Source organism: Mesoplodon densirostris, chromosome 10 (genome assembly GCF_025265405.1).
Source record: "Mesoplodon densirostris isolate mMesDen1 chromosome 10, mMesDen1 primary haplotype, whole genome shotgun sequence".
NCBI lineage: Eukaryota > Metazoa > Chordata > Mammalia > Artiodactyla > Ziphiidae > Mesoplodon > Mesoplodon densirostris.
This window is the reverse complement of record NC_082670.1, coordinates 89,796,181-89,817,380: the sequence shown is the minus strand read 5'-3', so window position 1 is coordinate 89,817,380 and position 21,200 is coordinate 89,796,181. Positions and strand designations below refer to the sequence as shown.

At 40.6% G+C, this 21,200-nt stretch overlaps 1 protein-coding gene across 1 annotated transcript in view; it reads left to right on the top strand.

Moving 5' to 3' along the window:
• The window catches only part of MDFIC2 (MyoD family inhibitor domain containing 2), a 239,452-nt gene that overhangs the window by 88,190 nt on the left and 130,062 nt on the right, over positions 1 to 21,200 (top strand). Inside the window, exons 3-6 of the mRNA XM_060111498.1 lie at positions 167 to 388; positions 12,649 to 12,897; positions 13,738 to 13,826; positions 18,844 to 19,022. Of these exons, the coding sequence (XP_059967481.1) occupies positions 167 to 388; positions 12,649 to 12,897; positions 13,738 to 13,826; positions 18,844 to 19,022 (739 nt within the window). The remainder of the gene's footprint in view (positions 1 to 166; positions 389 to 12,648; positions 12,898 to 13,737; positions 13,827 to 18,843; positions 19,023 to 21,200) is intronic.

The following is a 21,200-nucleotide window of genomic DNA, read 5'->3' as shown; positions in this document are numbered from 1 at the left end:
TTTCATTCAAGATAATCCTGTCCAATAACGCTTCATGCTTCTAAATAAGATTTTAATCTTATAAAAGTCTAGAACGTGAATTTTTCTGCAAATGTCCCTTCTTGGATCGTGAGGTCACGTCAACTATAAGCAGGTCTGTGTATGTGTGTTTTCTTTTTTCATCTAGATACGCAACTCACAAACGAAAAGCAGGCGGACGAGAAAGCCATTAATACCATCGTTATAAATTCAGTATCTGAATTCAAAATCACAGATGGACCAGCCAAGGAAACCCCCAGTGAGAAAAAACTGTCAGAATCCAGCATATCACTGTCCTCCCTTGAAGAATGCCAAACGAAACTTTCCTACCTCCAGACTCATCCTTCAGTTCATCCAAGAGACACTGATGGTATGTTTCTCACAATCCACCCATTTCTAAATAAAGCTCCCCAAACCCCAGCCCCTGGAAAACCATCATATATGCTGTTAGAAAAAAAAAGTCTTTATGAATATTAAACAGGAAGGCTTCAATTTGAAAGCTCTGAGGAATGACACATGTCAAGGTCACCTTGCAATTATGAGGTGCTTGGCAGGTTGTTTGCTCTCAAAGCTGGGAGTTTGAGGCAAAGTGTTTTAAATAGCCGGAGTGAGGTAAAATCATTCTTGCTATGGAGCTATGAAGTAGACTAAAAGATGGCCAATTTTCTTCTCTTCTTGCATCTGGGACTATTCAACCTGCGACTCTAGGCTGAGAGGAGAAGAAGACAGGGTGGAATAGCATTGCAAAGCTGGAAAAGTATAAATATAGACTGCAATAAAATACAAGGATGCTTACACCAGCAGCCTGTAGAAAAGGGTTGGTTCCTCTAGGTAACATCACCTTCTAGGCATTCGAATCAGTGCAAAGCTACACCAAACCACCTCTATATATGACATAAGAAGCATGTTGCATTTGCAAAACCAATTTCAAATTGAATTTATGCTAAATGATCAGCACAGTCAAGTTCAAGGTCATGGACCCCACACCAAGACATATGGAATTTTACTCATGTTAACTTTGCACTGACCTTCATAGGAGACATAAACCATTCAGGAATTGTGTAATGTTCCATACTGACATTTGCATTTAAAGAAACCTTGAAGTTTCTCAAAGGAAAACATAAAAAGGTACAGTTTCTGGTCTATATTTAAATTCATATTTACTTTTTCAAAATAACATAAAAAAGTGAAATAAACTTTGTATAACAGGAACTTTGAAATCACATCAGTTTAATTCCTGGCTCTGAAATTTATTCACTGTGTAAGACTGGATTAAGTTTTTTACCATCTCTAAATCTCAGACTCAGTTATATAATGGAGCTAGTAACACGCAATAGGGTGTTTTGAAGATCAAATGAAATAACATGGGTGAAACAACCAGTACAGAACCTCTCACAGAACAGATGTTCGACTTCTGCTTTTATTATGATTATGGTTTTAAAAAGTAAGGGGAGAGGTTTCTAACACACGTTATATATGATCTCGTGAAAACATTGCCATGGAGGCTTTAGACTAGAAGACACAATTGCCTGCAGTTGCCAGGAGACAAGGCGAATAAGGAAGGACCTCCAGATGTATGACAGGGATGGGTGAGGACTGTGGCAAGGAGAAGAACACTGCCTCTGCTCAGCTCCAGCTAATTGTTGCCAGAAGGAAAAAGAGGTTCAGACCTGCCAGAACTAGAGTGTTACAGGAAACCTCCCAATTTTTAAGTGTTGGCAATAGTTCTATTTCTTTTATGAAGCCCCAGACACTCCCAACAATACACAGCTTTCAGCTAACTTTGGCCAATAGGCTGCCAGGTATGACCTTGAGTCCAAGATGATGTCCAAGTTTCTGGTTTTGTTAGAGCTTGACGCTAATCAAGAAAACAGGCAAGGGTTTCCCTGGTGGTGCGGTGCTTGAGAGTCCGCCGATGCAGGGGACACGGGTTCATGCCCCGGTCCGGGAGGGTCCCACATGCCGCGGAGCAGCTGGGCCCGTGAGCCATGGCCGCTGAGCCTGCATGTCCGGAGCCTGTGTTCCGCAACGGGAGAGGCCACAACAGTGAGAGGCCCACGTACCACAAAAAAAAAAAAAAAAAAAAAAAGAAAAGAAAAGAAAACAGGCAACAGAGGTGAGTTCTCTGCATTTTGACAATAGAGAATTTTATTTTATCAGATCATGTAAGGGATGCATGGATTTTTACTTGTAATAGATCTTGGTTGTAATGATCCCAGAATTACGAATTACCATAATATGTATCCACACAATACAGGAGAGTGCCCCTCTGGAACCACTCTGACCTGTCTTATCAGGTATCCTGGCAGAATGAGAAGGACCAATACAGCTAGCATGATATCTGAACCCTTGTATTCTCAGGGAAGACCAAAATGACTACTCCATTAAAATGGCAACACATACTGAGGAGCCTCATGTAGGAAAAGAACCAGCTACTCTTTCTTCAAAAGAGCAAAGGAGATTCATGAAGACCATTGAATTAGACTGTTTTCTTAGGGCCTGGACAGAGGCTACTACGACCCAGAAAATTCCAGTATTAAGCTGACAACACAGGTAATAGCTCATCCTCATTTCCCACACTGCGAAAAAAAAAAAAAAAATCCCCCCACTGAGGTAAGAGTTTTTGGTACCTGGTTAAAAAAGAGAGTAAAACACCTCGACTAGGGCCCACAAATAGTGCTAAGAACCTCTCATTATCCTAGATAGCAAACATCAAGGAAATAAAGAGTTAAGTCAGACTCATTGCATTTTAGGAAATTTTTGATAGTAATTAATTTAAGGATGCAGAAATTGAGAGCTGGGGTCACTGTTCATACTGAGATAAATACAGAAATATCTTTCAGGAACAGCAGGGGAAACAGAAGGGAAAAGAGAAGATTGCATCCACTTTTATGTAGTTTGTGGTTAATTTATTTTCAAATATATAAATGAGTGCATAGGAATGGATGCTTAATTGCTAATATCTATTATTTATATACATTGCCCCACTTAAAACAGGATGCAGAAGCCTCACACATGCAGATTTTGTAAAATGTGTTACATCCATTAGCACAGTTCATGGTGTGTGCTCTGATGGGAATTTAAAATGATCTTTACTGCACATCACACACTATGTGCTGCGACATTAAATGGTGCCTCATCCTGTGTGGTCCCTTTCCTGAAGAAAATGGAAAAAGTACAGAGCGCTATCTGTGTCTCTGCTTCTGCTTCTATGTTCGGATTGCAGAAGCATCCCCGTGGATGAGAAAACCAGGGATACACATGATATGAGAAAACAGCCTCCTTAAAAAGAATCCTGAGACTATAGCTAATTGATGTGTAATTTTGAATTTGAGATGTCTCATCCAGGTGGAAGGGGAAGATCATAAATACAAGATACCTCAAAAGAACAGTCTTAATTACACCATGGACTACTGAATAAAATGATTACATTTTCTACACTGTAAATTTCATACAATTAAATGGAATAGTGTCATCTTATAAAATGTTTCAATTTTATAATTATTTCAGTTCATTTGCTCAGAAAAAAACATAAGCAAAAATTTACTAAGTATCACCCCAATCCAGTCATTCTAGTTCTAAAGAACTGACTTGAATGTTAGTTGTGCTTGTCTGAACTTAAATAGATCTTGACATATTTAAGTAGCTATTAAAATTGATAACATCAGGGATGATACCCCAGCTAGAGAAAGGCAGTCACACTTTATTTATTCCCATTCTGTATTACAGACATTTTTTTAAAGAAATAAATGTTGGGGGAGTGGGAACCAATTTTTATACTTTTTTGGTTTATTTATTTATTTAGTTATTCATTCATTCATTCATTCATTTGGCTGCGTTGGGTCTCTGTTGTTGCACGCGGACTTTCTTTAGTTGCAGAGAGCGGGGCTACTCTTCCTTGCGATGCGCAGGCTTCTCATTGTGGCAGCTTCTCTTGTTGCGCAGCACGGGCTCTAGGCGTACGGGCTTCAGTAATTGCAGAACGTGGGCTCAGTAGTTGCGGCTCACGGGCTCTAGAGCGCAGGCTCGGTAGTTGTGGTGCACGGGCTTAGTTGCTCCGCAGCATGTGGGATCTTCCCAGACCAGGGCTCGAACCCGTGTCCCCTGCATTGGCAGGCGGATTCTTAATCACTGCACCACCAGGGAAGTCCCAATTTTGATACTCTTTGACCAAAAACTTTTAGTGATCAGTTGGAGCCAGGGTGTCATGAATCTTGTTATTATGCCAAATTCTCTCAGGGACAGCACATTAACCATTAACATATGAGAATACTGGGGGTGGACCAGGTTCATCTTGTCTTTTTTTCTCTTACGTTGTTTTGGGGGGAGAGGAAGGGAGACTGTTGTTTATCTGGGGTCACCTCTAGAAGAACCATGTTCTTGCCACTTTGGAAAATGATTCCCAAAGATGCAGGAAGCATGTTTCTGGAGTTGAGGAATGTGCCAGGGACCACAGAGGGCAGCCACAGCTACCTCTTGTTCCTCCCTCCTCCTGTCCCCGGGGAATCATGGTGGCAAGAACACTGAAAGCTGGAAAGACAAACTCAGGGATTACAGGACCGTGAATGTGGGGCCGACCTCAGGTATATGAGTGGAAACTCCTTCGCACTGTTACCTTTTCCACTATGATTAAACATGATCCATTCTTATGAGGCAGATTCTTCCTCCATTGTCCCCTTTTTTGTTCTTTTTTAAATTGAAGTATACTTGATTTACAATACTGTATTAGTTTCAGGTGTACAGCATAGTGATTCAGTATTTTTGCAGATTATATCCCATTATAGGTTATTACAAGTTAATGGGTATAATTCTCTATGCTGTACAGTATATTCTTGCTGCTTATCTATTTTATACATAGTAGTTTGTATCTGTGAAGCCCATACCTCTAATTTGTGGCCCCCTTCCATCTCCCCTTTGGTAACCACATTAAAATGTGGTATACATATACAAGGGAATATTACTCAGCCGTAAAAAAGAATGAAATACCGCCACTTGCAGCAACGTGGATGATCCTAGAGAATATTCTGCTTAGTGAAGTAAATCAGACAGAGAAAGACAAACACTGTATGATAGAATTCATATGTGGAATCTAAAAGTAATACAAATGAATGTATATACAAAACAGAAAGATTCTCCCTCTTAAGTAGCCACTATCCAGTTAACATTTAGCACCTTTAGAAGCTGCAGTAGTCCTTCAGGGTCCTAAGGATATCACTTAGCATGTTATAGCCTCCACATCCTCAATGTACCCTAAGGGTGTAAAGAGGAAATGAAACCAACTTAAGAGAGGGTTTTTATCATGGCTTCTTGCTCAAAGGCAAACACCACTTCCAGGTGAATGGCCTGCAGGTCTTGGATACATCTTAAACCTCCTTTAATCCAGGTTTAAGGAAGGAAGAAGTAGGAAATGAGATGGGTACTCTGACAGCAGCAACTAGAGCCTATGCCATGATGCCAGGTAGTCCAATAAAAGAAATTTAATACTTGGGAATGTGTTACAAAGGTATAGGGAGAAGTGAAAAGCTACGTGAGGAAATTACCGACAACAGGAAAGCTCTGCCGCCTCTTTCCTTGGTCTCTCTAGGGCACTAGTAAATCACTACTACTGGCATTAGCTCATTGGCCACTAGCAACTAACTATTAGTAGACAGACCACTAGTAAGTGGCATTAGCAGAAGTCACAAAGAGAAGGGCATCCAGAAAAAGATAAAACCAAAGGGAAGATACAAAGCAGAGAGAAGGAAGGAGATATACCCCAGGCTTTCCTTTCTCCCACCCTCCCATTTCCTATAGCTGCCTCCTATTGGCTGGAGCTAGCCAGAAGCCACCTGGAAGAACCTGCAAAACACACCTTACCAGTCTTGGGAATACAGAGGGGAGTAGGGTGAGAGGGGAATGGAAGGGAGAACAGGTCACCAGGAGGCTTAGAGCATCTGATGCCAGGCTTGAATGTGACCAAAGAAAGCGTGTGTGTTATGAAGCGCAGGTCAGCTTCAGAGTTAAGGGCTCTGGAGGAGACAATCTAGGTTCACATGACAGCCCCACCACTTCCTGTATTTCTTAAATTTTCTGAGCCACAGTTTCCTCATCTATAGAACAGTAGTAGTACTCAATTGAGAGTTATCTCAGGACCCATGTGAGATGTTTGTAAAGTGTACAGGACTGCAAATTTGCTTTACACGAACCAGCTGACACATCTAACAATGAGAAAGAGAGCACAGATTTTGGATCCAGAGTTAGATTAATTCCTTGCTCCACCACCATACAGGTGAAAGTTTTAGGACAGTCAGTGACAATCCCTAAGCCTTAGTCCTTACATCTAAAAAGTGGGGACCATGCTGTTTATCTCTTATTGTTCATTTATTCATTCATTCAACTAGAGATAAGCCATTCTTGTAACTTGTAACTTAGGTTTTAGTGGGGGGGGGGACTAATCAATAAACTAATTAGTATACTATCCTGTGGTCAGTGCTATGAAGAAAAAAACAAAGCAGGGTGTTATGAGAGTTTCTGCAAGGATGTGATTTACAGGGAAGGTGTTTTAAGCTAAAGAGCCAAAGGTTGAGTACGAGATAGTAAAGTTGTGAGGGGAGAGTGTGCAACACAGGCCAGAGACAGAGCATGTACAAAGGCCCTGAGCTACGTGCATCCCAGGAACTGAAATTTAACCAGTGGGGCTGGAGTGCAGTGAGTTAGGAGGACACTAGAACTGGAAGGCAGAGAAATAGGCAGGAACCTGATCACACAGGAGCTTGCAGGCTATGGCAAGGATTTAGGACTTGACTCTAAAGGGAGAGTGAGATGTTCTAATTAATGATTAACAGTATCACAGGGGCTGATGAATTTGAGGTGGGCTCATGTGGAAGCAGTGTCAGGACAGGAGACTGTTTCTGTTGACCTGGTGATGGCTGATGGTGGCTACAGGCTATAGGATGGTGGATAGAGGCTGATGGGTTTCAAATAGGAATTTGAGAGAGAATCAGCAGAACTCAGGAAAGAACTGGCTGGGAAGGGTATGATGAGGAAAAGGAAAATGACAAGAATGAGTCCCAGATTTGTGCCAATTCATCTGCGTGTTCGGGAGCCATTCACAGGAGAAAACGAGGGAAGAGACAGGTTTGTGGGATGCGGGAAAGAGGGACACCCATGACGTAATGCGGCCTTGGTAAGTGTGAGATGTTCTGAGCACAGAGCCGAAGAGATGGGAAGCAGGCAGCTGGATGCAGGGATGATGTTTTGGATGGGCCGAGAGGAGTACTAATCATAGGCTATGACTCTGAACATCAAGTTTATTAAACATTAAAGTCCCAAGGAATATGGCAGGCAAAGGAAAATATACCCATTCAGGAGAATGGAAAGTCCAACTCTCTTTTCAAACAGTGCGTCAATTTTCCTCTGAACTGCTTACGTTACTTTTGTGCAAACATAAACTGGCCATATGCAGAACAGTTTTGCCTGCTCGCGTAGAATTATTTAATATGTCTTTTAGGAACAGTGTGGAACACACTTGAAAATGGGGAAAAATCTGTTTTCAATTCATTAATGTTGCCGTGTTTCTCTAGGCAAGAGGCTCTGCCTTTTACAACCAAATAAAAAGGACTGACTTATAAACAGAAAAAAATGGGCTCTATTCTCCAGTGCAAAATAGAGAGATGGAAGGAAACAAATGCCAACTTGACCAAAGGATTAGGCCAACATATATTTTTTTATAAATAAAATCTACAGTATACATCAGAAGCGGAGACCTCCGGAGTCTGCCAATTTGAGGAGACGTTGGCAAGAGGATTTGAACCAAACGGTTATACGTCCACAGGAAATTATAAGGCCATTTTACAAACAGGTTTTCACACTCTGATGGGAAACACCAGCTCCCATCCCCACAGAACACCCTATACCCAACCTGACTTACTTCCAAGCCAAACTTTGAGTCTCGCACCTACAAAGGACAGGACCTAGTGGGAAAATCATTTTTATATGGTCATGGACCTGAGTCTCTAGCCTAAAAGATCAGGGAGCATTTGCTTGGAATATTTTCTCCTGAGAACTTCTTCTTTGCCAGGGGCTGCTATAGCAGCAGTCTTGGAATTGCAAAAAACGTGACGAGGTTTTATGCCTGAAATCTTTGACCACCAACACGCCCTCTTCAGAAATGCATACGCAGAATAGAGTCTATGTACAGCGCTCACTCACTCCTGAATTTCTGCGGGAGATTTATAGTGACTTATGAGTTACGGGTGAGTTGGCCACATGCTAGAAACTGGCTCTGAGTGAATAAAAATACACCCAGTCTGGCAAAGAGATGAGTATACACACCACAGACATACTATGGAATAGTCCGCCTAAACTACAAATACTGAGTAATGACCACAGCACCTGCAACAATATATGGCAATTAAAGTCGTCATAAAAGTCATGGTGTGGTTCTTTACCACTGTCTTACGGGGAAGAAAGAAATGGAGGGTGAGAGGCGGGGGGAGGGGGAGGAACACAGGGATGAAGGCAGATTTCTGTTTACCTATATACAGAACTCACTTGAGACCTTTATAGATGTTTTTAAAAGAAATAAGAATGGTTTTCTTTAAAATATTTGTTCCCTTTCAGAGCAAGTTGCCACGTTCTCCCTTCTCTTAAACACTAAGAAGTATATGAATAAGAAAAGAAAAAAGTTTTCTGGAAAACACTGTTTGAAATCAATGAAGGGAGCTCTAAGAACACTTAGATCACTCTGACAGATGAGGCAAAAAGCGAAATCCCTCCTGCAGGCTTGTACAGTTACAGTCAACTGAAGTCTGAAAACCAAAGGTTACTGACATTCTTAATGGGGGAAAAATAGATTACAAAAAGTTTAATGTTAATTGATTGATAAGCCCATCAGGAGGAAAGAATTTTTCTCCAATTCATGCTAGAATGTTACTTTCAACCATCAAGTCTTCAGGACGCTGATTTTAATTAATTAGATGCTATATCACATGAACACTTACCTACCCTTTTCCAAAACCCTCACAAGTTTCTGAGACTTTCTTAACTAAAAAAAGGAAGAAAGGAAGGAAGGAAGGGAGGGAGGGAGGGAGAGAAAGAAAGAAAGGAGGGAGGGAGGAGGGAAGGAAAGAAAAAGAAAGAAAAAGAAAGAAAGGAAACAGAAACTAGCAAACAGAATCCAGCAGCACATTAAAAGTATCAAACACCATGGTCAAGTGGGGTTTACCCCAGAATGCAAGGATTCTTCAATATACACAAATCAATCAACGTGATACACCATATTAACAAACTGAAGGAGAAAAACCATAGGATCATCTCAACAGATGCAGAAAAAGCTTTTGACAAACTTCAACACCCATTTATGACAAAAACTCTCCAGAAAGTAGGCATAGAGGGAACTTACCTCAACATAATAATAAAGGCCATATATGACAAACCCACAGCCAACATCGTTCTCAATGGTGATAAACTGAAACCATTTCCACTAAGATCAGGAACAAGACAAGGTTGCCCAATCTCACCACTGTTATTCAACATAGTTTTGGAAGTTTTAGCCACAGCAATCAGAGAAGAAAAAGAAATAAAAGGAATCCAAATTGGAAAAGAAGTAGTAAAAGTGTCTCTGTTTGCAGATGACGTGATACCATACATAGAGAATCCTAAAGATGCTACCAGAAAACTACTAGAGCTAATCAATGAATCTGGTAAAGTAGCAGGATACAAAATGAATGCACAGAAATCTCTGGCAGTCTTGTACACTTATGATGAAAAACTGAAAGAGAAATTAAGGAAACACTCCTATTTACCACTGCAACAAAAAGAATAAAATACCTAGGAATAAACCTACCTAAGGAGACAAAAGACCTGTATGCAGAAAACTATAAGACACTAATGAAAGAAATTAAAGATGATACAAACAGATGGAGAGATACACCATGTTCTTGGACTGGAAGAATCAACAGAGTGAAAATGACTATACTACCCAAAGCAATCTACAGATTCAACGCAATCCCTATCAAACTACCAATGGCATTTTTCACAGAATTAGAACAAAAAATTTCACAATTTGTATGGAAACACAAAAGGCCCCTAATAGCCAAAGCAATCTTGAGAAAGAAAAATGGAGCTGGAGGAATCAGGCTCCCTGACTTCAGACTATACTAGAAAGCTACAGTAATCAAGACAGCATGGTACTGGCACAAAAACAGAAGTATAGATCAATGCAACAGGATAGAAAGCCCAGAGATAAACCTACGTACCTACGGTCACCTTATCTTTGATAAAGGAGGCAAGAGTATACAAGACAGCCTCTTCAATAAGTGGTGTTGGGAAAACTGGACAGGTACATGTAAAAGTATGAAATTAGAACACTCCTTAACACCATACACAAAAATACACTCAAAATGGATTAAAGACCTAAATGTAAGGCCAGACACTATCAATCTCTTAGAGGAAAACATAGGCAGAACACTCTATGACATAAATCACAGCAAGATCCTTTTGGACCCACCTCCTAGAGAAATGGAAATAAAAACAAAAATAAACAAATGGGACCTAATGAAACTTAAAAGCTTTTGCACAGCAAAGGAAACTATAAACAAGACCAAAAGACAACCCTCAGTACGGGAGAAAATATTTGCAAATGAAGCAACTGACAAAGGATTAATCTCCAAAATATACAAGCAGCTCATGCAGCTCAATATCAAAAAAACAAACAACCCAATCCAAAAATGGGCAGAAGACCTAAATAGACATTTCTCCAAAGAAGATATACAGATTGCCAACAAACACATGAAAGGATGCTCAACATCACTAATCATTAGAGAAATGCAAATCTAAACTACAATGAGATATCACCTCACACCAGTCAGAATGGCCATCATCGAAAGGTCTACAAATGATAAATGCTGTAGAGGGTGCAGAGAAAAGGGAACCCTCTTGCACTGTTGGCAGGAATGTAAATTGACACAGCCACTATGGAGAACAGTATGGAGGCTCCCTAAAAAACTAAAAATAGAACTACTATATGACCCAGCAATCTCACTACTGGGCATATACCCTGAGGAAACCATAATTCAAAAAGAGTCACGTACCACAATGTTCACTGCAGCACTATTTACAATAGACAGGACGTGGAAGCAACCTAAGTGTCCATCAGATGAATGGATAAAGAAGATGTGGCACATATACAGAATGGAATATTACTCAGCCGTAAAAGGAAACCAAACTGAGTTATTTGTAGTGAGGTGGATGGACCTAGAATCTGTCATACAGAGTGAAGTAAGTCAGAAGGAGAAAAACAAATACCGTATGCTAACACATATATATGGAATCTAAAAGAAAAAAAAAAAGTCCTGAAGAACCTAGGGGCAGGAGAGGAATAAAGACACAGATGTAGAGAATGGATTTGAGGACACAGGGAGGGGGAAGGGTAAGCTGGGACGAAGTGAGAGAGTGGCATGGACATATATACACTACCAAACGTAAAATAGATAGCTAGTGAGAAGTAGCCACATAGCACAGGGAGATCAGCTCGGTGCTTTGTGACCACCTAGAGGGGTGGGATAGGGAGGGTGGGAGGGAGACGCAAGAGGGAGGGGATATGGGGATATATGTATACGTATAGCTGATTCATTTTGTTATACAGCAGAAACTAAGACCACAATGTAAAGCAATGACACTCCAATCAAGATGTTAAAAAAAAGAAATGAAGGAAGGAACGGAGGGAGGGAGGGAGGGAGGGAGGGAGGAAGGAAGGAAGGAAGATGTTAAGAAGTTATAATTTAACAAGAGAACTGCTACATCTTCTAACTAATTCCCTTTATGGAAACAAAAAATACACTAATCTATAACCCATCACAGCTGTTTGGCTAGAATTACCAATTACCTTCAATGCCTTAGAGATACTTTTCACATTTTTACAAGTCTGCATAGTAAATTTTTAAACCAATTTTCTTAAAGAGGATTGATAAGATTTATACCATTTTAGGTGTACACGATGACATATTTCATTTAAATTGATATAAAATCAAGGCTTTACATAACCGGAGGAAAAAGAAGACAGGGATTAAAAATAAAATACAACCCGAAACAACTATGATTATTTAAAAAATCATTTATGTTACGTTTTGAAATGTGCTTTTCACTCACATTTGAATATGGGTGTGGCAGATTTACTGGAATCCACATCAAACAAATAAGAAAGCCTTGTGACGAGAACCCAGAAATGTGTATGATCTCTCATTGTCCCCAAGTCTAACTGCTGCTGCAAGCTCCCTGCACTTGGGGAGGACTTGCTGTTTTTCAGACCACAGCAAGGCTTCCAGATAGGCAGCTAATTGTGCGGCTTCCCAGCACCTCTGCAGGCAACGTAAATAAAGGAGTTTAGGAAAGTGACAGCACTTTAAATAACCAGATTATGTGGAATCAATAGGAAATGCTCAGGAAGTTAATGAAGCAATTAATTAAGTAGAGTGAGTACTGGATGGGGGAGGGGGAGCTTGAGAGGATAACTGGTGTACATCGTCCCTCATAAGGATAAATAATTAAGAGCTGGCTATAAAGTTATCAAGCACACCACTGCACATGCCTCCTCTTCATAGGCGCCCCCAGAGGGGCCACCTGTAATTGTCTTTCTTCTTCTTTAAACAGAGGACTGTGCCTCCCTCATCCTCACCTGTCTGTTTTGCCAGTTTTGGGATTGTCTCCTGATGCTCCCGGATACGTGTGAAACGGTGTGTACCAATTTGTGCTGCCCCTCTCACAGGTATCGCCACACCTCAGATGAAAGCCACTCCCGGAATGACTGCAACTGCAACTGTGACATAGACTGCAGCCTTTTTGACTCTTGCCAGGAGACCAGTGAGTGTCTGGAGCTGGCCATGGAGATTTCAGAAATCTGTAACCACTAGCATGACAAAGGAACCACATCCCGGCAGACCCTTTGGCCCCCGGGGGAAACTCCATTACAGTGAGACTGTGATTTCTATGTGCTAAAATGCAAGGACTGTATACATTTCTGGGATGCTCCAGACCATTTTATTCTGCACCTGTCTGGGAAAAAGCTAGTATTGTCAACTCAATGGCCTTATTCCAAATTTCCCAACCGCATGGCTCACTGAAAAATCAGATCTTGATCACATGTGATGAACAAATCTTAAATACCTCTTAAATGCCATAGGTACAAGATGTTTCTTAACTGTAAAACAGCATGTGAAACCATTCTGTTATTGCACTCATTGGCTTGCATCATGGATTCAACTTCATTCACAAATTCAGGACAAATTAGCACATTCTTTTAGAACTGACGTACATTAGCTTGTCCTTCTAATGGACTCATGTATAAACATTATGCATTGTTGGTTATTATTAATAATGCATTGCATAACATCATTTTGTAATTAAAAATTTATTTGTACAGTCTCTTAAAATTCACTTATATGTTCAGTTTAGGTAGGAAAGGGAATTAAATGAATTAGAAACCATGTTCCTGTAATTACTACAGATGTTTCCAAGACATATCCAGTGAATTTTGAATATGATGTACTTCGAGAGAGTACTGTAATTCTAGACCGTATTATTATATGTCTATGACTATGTCATAACAGGTTATGCATGTTCTTAATTTGTTACAGAAAGGCTTTTCTTTATTCTAATGAGCAGAAATGGGAATTATGTGCAAGTTTCAAGAAAATGACCCCAGATCATCAATTTGTCATTTTCCTCATTTCTGTCTGTCAGGTACAATAAGCAGCAGGATATTAAAACAGAACCATTTCATTTTACTGAACGATGAGTTGTGTAGGCACCTGAAAGAAATACATGTGCAGGTACTCATTCAGCACTAAGTTTCCTAATACAGCATGTGCTTCAGAAACCGTATTTTTTTTCTTTTTCTGATAATTCAAGAGATTCGTAATTATGTTGAGCACTTCCTCATACTTACAAAAATTTTTTTAAAGATGTGATACAAACGTAGAAAGTGACTTCCAACTCAAACGAATTAAAATAATTTGTGCAGGTTGAAGTTACTTTGGAATTTACTTTCTATAGGCATGGTGTTGCTCACAAACATGTGCTTAAATACTCCCATGGACATCTTCACTGAATATAAAAAAGCACATTATATCAATAACTGACAAAGAACACAAAAATAAAATGAAGAGTTGAGGGAACTTTTTATGATTTAGGCAAACAACAACAACAAATTCCAGAATACCTGTCTTTGCCTGACTTAAGTAATTTTGGACAAAAGCTACACTTGTTTTTTTTTTTTTTTTTTTTGTGGTACACGGGCCTCTCACTGTTGTGGCCTCTCCCGTTGCGGAGCACAGGCTCCGGACGCGCAGGTTCAGCGGCCATGGCTCACGGGCCCAGCCGCTCCGCGGCATGTGGGATCCTCCTGGACCGGGGCACGAACCCGTGTCCCCTGCATCAGCAGGCGGACTCCCAACCACTGCGCCATCAGGGAAGCCCGCTACACTTGTTTTGTTTCTGTAGTCAACTAGCACATTCTTCTACTCTGCAGTAATTTCCTCAAAATGCTGAAATTCCCATCCAAAGGCATTGAACTGCTCTTGTCTTGTTCCTGATAGCACAGAGCATCCATGGTTAATGCAGGCTTCATCCCTGTTTGACTATCATGTTTTCCACAAAGTACAGAGCATGTGATTGCCCACCCCTAATGAAACACTCTGGTCTCAGTGGTTTTCAGAAGCTCAGAGACAACTCTATTCTCTATGCATAGAACTTGTAGATCTTTATGAGGGAAAACTGTAAACTCTTAAGAAGGGTACTTAGAGCTGTTCTTACCCAGTATTTTCATTTTTCATAAGAGAAAATAGAGGACCCCAAGAACTGACTTATCCAAGACCATATAGTGATTTAATGGCAGTGTCGGGAACTCAAACCTGTGGTCTAATTGTCTCATGACACTGTACCACCCCAGGATTCTCCACTTCTTAGTCCAGCTCTACACAGTGGTACAGCTACTCCAACCGTTCAAATATTAAACTACTACTAGACTGGCTCATCAACAACTGCTACCGTGAACCTCCTTAGGGCTTCCCCCTGTACCCCCAGCCACCTGGCCCCTCTCCAAGCACCCACCCACCTCCCCCCGATCCAGCCAGTCAAGGAAGAACACCTGGACCTGCACGGGGTCTCTGGGATCCTGTCCCAATAATATGGTACCTGGTGTCATTGATCAGGCCATGTCATATCGGTGTTATTTATTTTGACCATCATCCCCTTATTCTTTCTAGTCTACATTCCCTCAAATTGGGCAAAGATGGTACATTTCGAATGTGAATTGAACGCTTGTCAATTAGAGACGTTAAGAATTGTCAGGTCTTGGGCTTCCCTGGTGGCGCAGTGGTTAAGAGTCCACCTGCCGATGCAGGGGACACGGGTTCGTGCCCCGGTCCGGGAAGATCCCACGTGCCGCGGAGCGGCTGGGCCCGTGTGCCATGGCCACCGAGCCTGCGCGTCCGGAGCCTGTGCTCCGCAACGGGAGAGACCACAACAGTGAGATTCCCATGTACCGCAAAAAAAAAAAAGAATTGTCAGGTCTTATTTTATACTGTGGTCAGAATACTACAAGATCTTTCTGTGGCCTCTCTTACCACGGTTTGTTAACTTATTCCTCACTTTCAGAATTCACCATGCTCCATGCTCTAACAGAAAGGATCAGTTATACGAAGTGTGCAATTTCTTTTCTTTATCACCAATAATAAAACATCATCCTTTTTGCAAACATGAATGGCTCTTTCAATTGAATTCTTACACAATAAAATATACACAGCTGGGAAAATGAAATTGCAGAGGTAAGACAGATGAAAAAGGAAGGTGGTTATTGATTAAATACAAATATCAGAATCTGAGAAGGCTCAGACTTTTTTCTCTGCAATGATGAAGGCCGGTGATCACAAATAAAGATAATGTTGTTCTTTAAGGTGGGCTTTTAAGGGAAAAGAATATTCTGATTTAAGGAAGCACACTAGATAAGAGAGATCTGAGAACATACAAACTTTATAGGGATGCCAGAAGAGAATTTTTTTTCCCCACAGCAATATAACCAGATAAGTACGTTGTCTTTGCTTTGCTCAATGGATTTTTATAAAACCATTGCTTCTCTAAAAGCCTACAAAATATGGAAAGCCATGAAAAAACGAAGTTACATTTAACTTGCTAATGAAATTTTCCCACTACATAAGCTGATAGGCCTACAAAATTAATTATCAATGCTGGACAATCAAAGTTAATAAAGCAAAAGTCGCTTCAGTTTTTTCCAAAGAAGTAAGACAACATAGCCAGGGAACCTTTACAAATAGGAAACATCACATGAAGGCATATCAGCATTTTTTCAAGGATAAATGTGAAGGTGGAAACGTTTGAAGGACAGAAATCATTATCCAATGCCTCCAAATTTCTCCCTCTACAAAATGAAGCAAAAGAATAATACATACACTTAAGAGAGGCACTTTGACTATAAGAATTTTGCCCATCAAATGCTAAGTTCACCAAGGGTACACAAACTGATGACCTGTGATAAAATTATAAAATTTACGTTTTTGGTTTAATAGTTTGTTGGGTGTTCTTTGAAAAATATACCTGAGTTAAAATCTGAAGAGTTGCCATATAGAGCCTCACGTGAGCTGTTTAGAAAGGCAGAGTGAATAAAGAATAATTTTCCAGTGATCATAATCAACACTGGACCAAAACTGTATTAGTGAGATCCTCTATGTATGTCTAGACAGCTCCTTACATTACTGTGAAGAAGTCCAGAATGTGGGGAGGGAAGAAAACGGAGGAAGGGACAGGACCTGTATCAGCACTGGATAAAAGTGCCTCCTTCTGGCCTACCATCTTGATTGGATAAAAGTGCCTCCTTCTGGCCTACCATCTTGATTGGATAAAAGTGCCTCCTTCTGGCCTACCATCTTGATTGGATAAAAGTGCCACCTTCTGGTCTACCATCTTGACTGGATGAAAGTACCACCTTTATCCAGGTCTACCATCTTGATATGCTTCACAGCCTCGCTTTTGCCACTATCTCTAAAGCAGTGGTTCTCAATTAGGGGTGATTTGGCAATCATCTGGCAATGTCTGGAGACATATTTGGTTGTCACAATGGACAGAGGAAGGATGCGATTAGCCTTTAGTGATTAGAAGCTAGGAATGCTAATATACATCCTACAACACACAGGATAACCTCCCAAAGAGCTCTGCGAGCCTTTCTATCCATCTCAATGAACCATCACCAAATTGACCTTAAAAAAACTGTTGGAAACAGACTTGCCAGGTAAAAGAGAGGATGCCCAGTTAACTTTAAATTTCAGATAAGTAACAAAAATATTTTAGTATAAGCATGTCCCAAACATTGCATGTGACACACTTGTACTATGAAATGATTCCTCGTTTATCTGAAATTCAAATTTAAGTGGTTGTCCTGTATTTCTATTTGCTAAGTCTAGCAGCCCTAGTTCAACAGACTCCCCATTTTGAGAAGGAATGTAGGGAAATGGTGATCCTTCAGCTCCCTCCCTGACTCCAAGAGAGGAATGATTGTTGACCTCTTTGGTCAGAAGCCAGGACATTCACTGGGCCACATTTTACCTGGTGGTGTAATTTAGGTCGGGGAACCTGGTTTAAAGATCAGCTCTAAAACAGGACACTCTCATTTTCCCTCCTGTCTAAGGTTCCTGTCTTGAACTAAGCTGGTCATGTCACATCTCTGTTGGCAACTGAGGAAACACCTTAGCCAAGAGCTATCTTGATTCAAGAAGTAGTAAGCAGAGGCCTTCACTTACACCTTCACATCTAAACCATATTTTCTGATTCAGTCTTGGCTAGAAAGACCTGCCCTGATTAGTGCTTGCATCGCTAGAAGGGAGTCTGTTCCCCGTCTAGCTGTTTTGCTTTCCATATAATCAATAGCTCCCTCTGCCAAAATTCAGTAAGGGAAAAAGGGTGAGTGGGAGGGTGAAATTGAGGCATTTCTTAAACCTGGACTGCAATACCATCTACTAACACCTGAACTTCACCACGCACTCTTAGTATATATAGTTAGGAGGAGACCAGAGAGCCTGAAAGTGTTCCCGTTACTACATTATTCTTATTTATTTTACAGATGAGAAAAATATCAAATAGAAAATATTGGGTGGGGGGAGATGGAAGAAGGATAGACTGGGAGTTTGGGACTGACACACTGCTATATTTAAAATAGATAACCAACAAGGACCTGCTGTTAAAAATAAATAAAGAAATACATGTTTAAATAAAGAAAAGAAAATATTTGATTAAGTGCTTTATATACATTATCGCAATTCTCTAAACAGCCCTCTGACACAGGTTCTACTAGCATCCCTATTTTCCTAGGGAAAACAGAGACCTAAAGAAATGAAGTAACATGCCCAAGGTCCATACCAAATAAGCAATTGTCACAAGGCTTGAACCCAGGTCTGTTCATTCCAAAGTTTATGCTGTTAATCACTAAGCCTAAAAGTTGTCCATATGAAAAGTGACCAAATCAAAATGAAGTTCAAGTATTCACTTCTAAAGCAAAAGCAATCAGAAAAATGACACTATTCAAAGAAACCCATTCGTGGATAGTAAATGTTTTCCAAGTTGTTATCCTGTGCAATGATGAGAATCTGAAACATCTTCAATATGCTTTTTTTTAAATATGCTTTTAAGATATGCACCCAATAAGTAATAAATGAATGTACTGCAGTTTAATCTTTATGTGAATGCAAAGTGAATGTATTGCAATTTAATCTTTATGCCAGTAGCTGTGCCCCATTCATCTCTGGTTATGAAGGCTTACATTTTAGTGCTTCGTTTTAGCAAAGCAACTTTGATCTCTACCTCCAGAGTCCATATCCTGCACACACACCCAGGCCAGCCCTCATCAGTATTCCTGAGAGCATGAATTGTTTTTCATCAGTCAACAACGCGATGTCAACCAAATGCATTCTGATTCTGAGACCTTTTATCTCAAAAGCTATGCAGAAACCAAGGTCACGGTAACCTCTTTTATGGTGTATAGTCCCTCAAATGTACTTACAGTGAATTTACAATGCCACAACTTACTTTGTGGATTCTGAGCTTTCACTAGGTTCAGCCCTCTCCAACATCCTCTTTGGTTCCTCTTTCAGCACTTTCTGCCTAAGGGTCTTCACCGAACATCAAGTTCCCGTAAATATTAAAAAAAAATAAGAATATCGAACAAGATTCTCCCAGCAGATAAGCTACTCATCATTTGTAATTGAGGCTCTTCAGAAAGCTGCATGAATGTTTCAAATCACGGCTGTACAGCTTTGTAATACGACGTGCAGGCCCCTGCGATGGGGGAGGAAGGCAAGAAGGTAGGATCGTGCCAATGCTGTCACTCCGCCATTGTTACAATCAAGTATCTGCTCATGTGGCCAAGGCAGTAAACCACCTAGCTCAGGGGACAAGTCTGGGGAACTGCTCCTGGAGAGATGAGGCAGAGATAGGGTTCTAAATGCTGAAGAAGGGCCTCAACAGATCCACAGACCTCATGAAGTTACCTCCTAGCTCACTTTTTTGATGACTCTCATTCTAAGCAATAATATGCATCAATTCATGGTCTTGATCTACTAGTAACGTTTTTACAGTAATGTACTAGCCAGGTATTAGAAATAATTTTGAGAATAGAAGTGTCTGTAGCACCAAAAATCATCCTGCATGCCACCAATGGTACTTATACTGGGCAACAGTAGGTTCAATGAAAGCAAGAATGAGAGAAATTTGGTGACCGGTTGGGAGGTTATTGCCCAGCTCCAGGTAAGACTTAGTAGAGGCCTGGACTAGGTGGGTGGTTGGGAAGTGAGTGCTTGGAAAGGAGGGAGAGGCAAGGTTCATATCTAGAAAGGGCCTTGGATGTTACTTTGTGATGTACTTAGGGGCAAATGAAAAACCACTGAAGAATGGCAGGGAGTTACGTGATTAAAGTGGTGTAGGAGGAAGATGGACCATGACACAATGTACGGGACAAATTAAAGCAAGGAGACACTAGAGACTGACAAAGGAGCCATTGCAATGAGGCATGGGGTGCTGAAGGCCTCAAATAGGATGGTGACAGGAAAAACAAGATGGAAGAGATGGATGGGAAAGAAATTAGAAAAGGACCATTAGTCCTTTCTCAAACTCTTCTCAGTTTAAGACTCAAATATTCCCTACTGTCTATCATGTCTATGAGTCATGAAGCCATTATTTTCATTAGGGAAGGAACCGGTTGGGGAGGGGAGAGTTTTATTCCAAGTGGAAAGTCAAGGTATATTTTTAGCTACATTAAGCCAGCCTTCTGCTGCTCGGCACACTGATGTAATTCCAACATAAAACATAATCTATAATATTCCAGGGGAACAAATCCAATTCTTGGTCATATAAATTTTCATATAAGTCCATCACAATTCATTCCCAAAACATCTCATTCTCTTTGAAAGCTGGAGCTGCAGCAAGTGATCAAAAAGAGTAGTTTAAAATTGCTCTGGAATTTCCAGAGATGCTAAATCTAACCTGCTGACGGCACAGGACCAATCCCCCAAACTTTAAATCAGAGGTAAAGCATTTTATGTTTTAAAAGATATATTCCTCAAAGTTTATCACAGTGTATTAAAGTCAAATGTGAGTTATTACTTACCAAATCTGGAGCTGATGTCTCCTCTTTGATTGCCCTAGGTAGGCGAGAATAAGTATCTTCCAACCAACATATTTTTTACTTTTTCATCTGCCTCTTGCTATTTACAATAGAGTGAAAAATAATAGCCAAGGAGTGACTTTTCAGGGTTGGATGAAGTGCAAATCCCATCTGACTAGAGCCTAAACTGTATTCCAGGCCCCTGGCAAGTTCTGCCGCAAGGGGAAGGATAATGGAAACTGACTTCTCAATAGCTGGATTGGTCCTGTAGGAATAATCAGTGAAAACTCATCTGATGATCTTTCAGCACATTTGCATTGGCTTAGAACCCAGGGTATATATTATTAGTCATGCTTGAAATTTAGTTCTCTCTGCCCTTGCTGGGGCTTTCTGCATGAGGGAGACAGCTATGCCATGATCAGGAGGCCCTGTGAAAGCCCAGAGAGAGCAGAAATTTTATAACTAATACCACTGATGCAGAAAAAAAAATCCCTGTCAGTTTGTCTGGTGTTATCTGTTGCCAACATAGCAACTATGA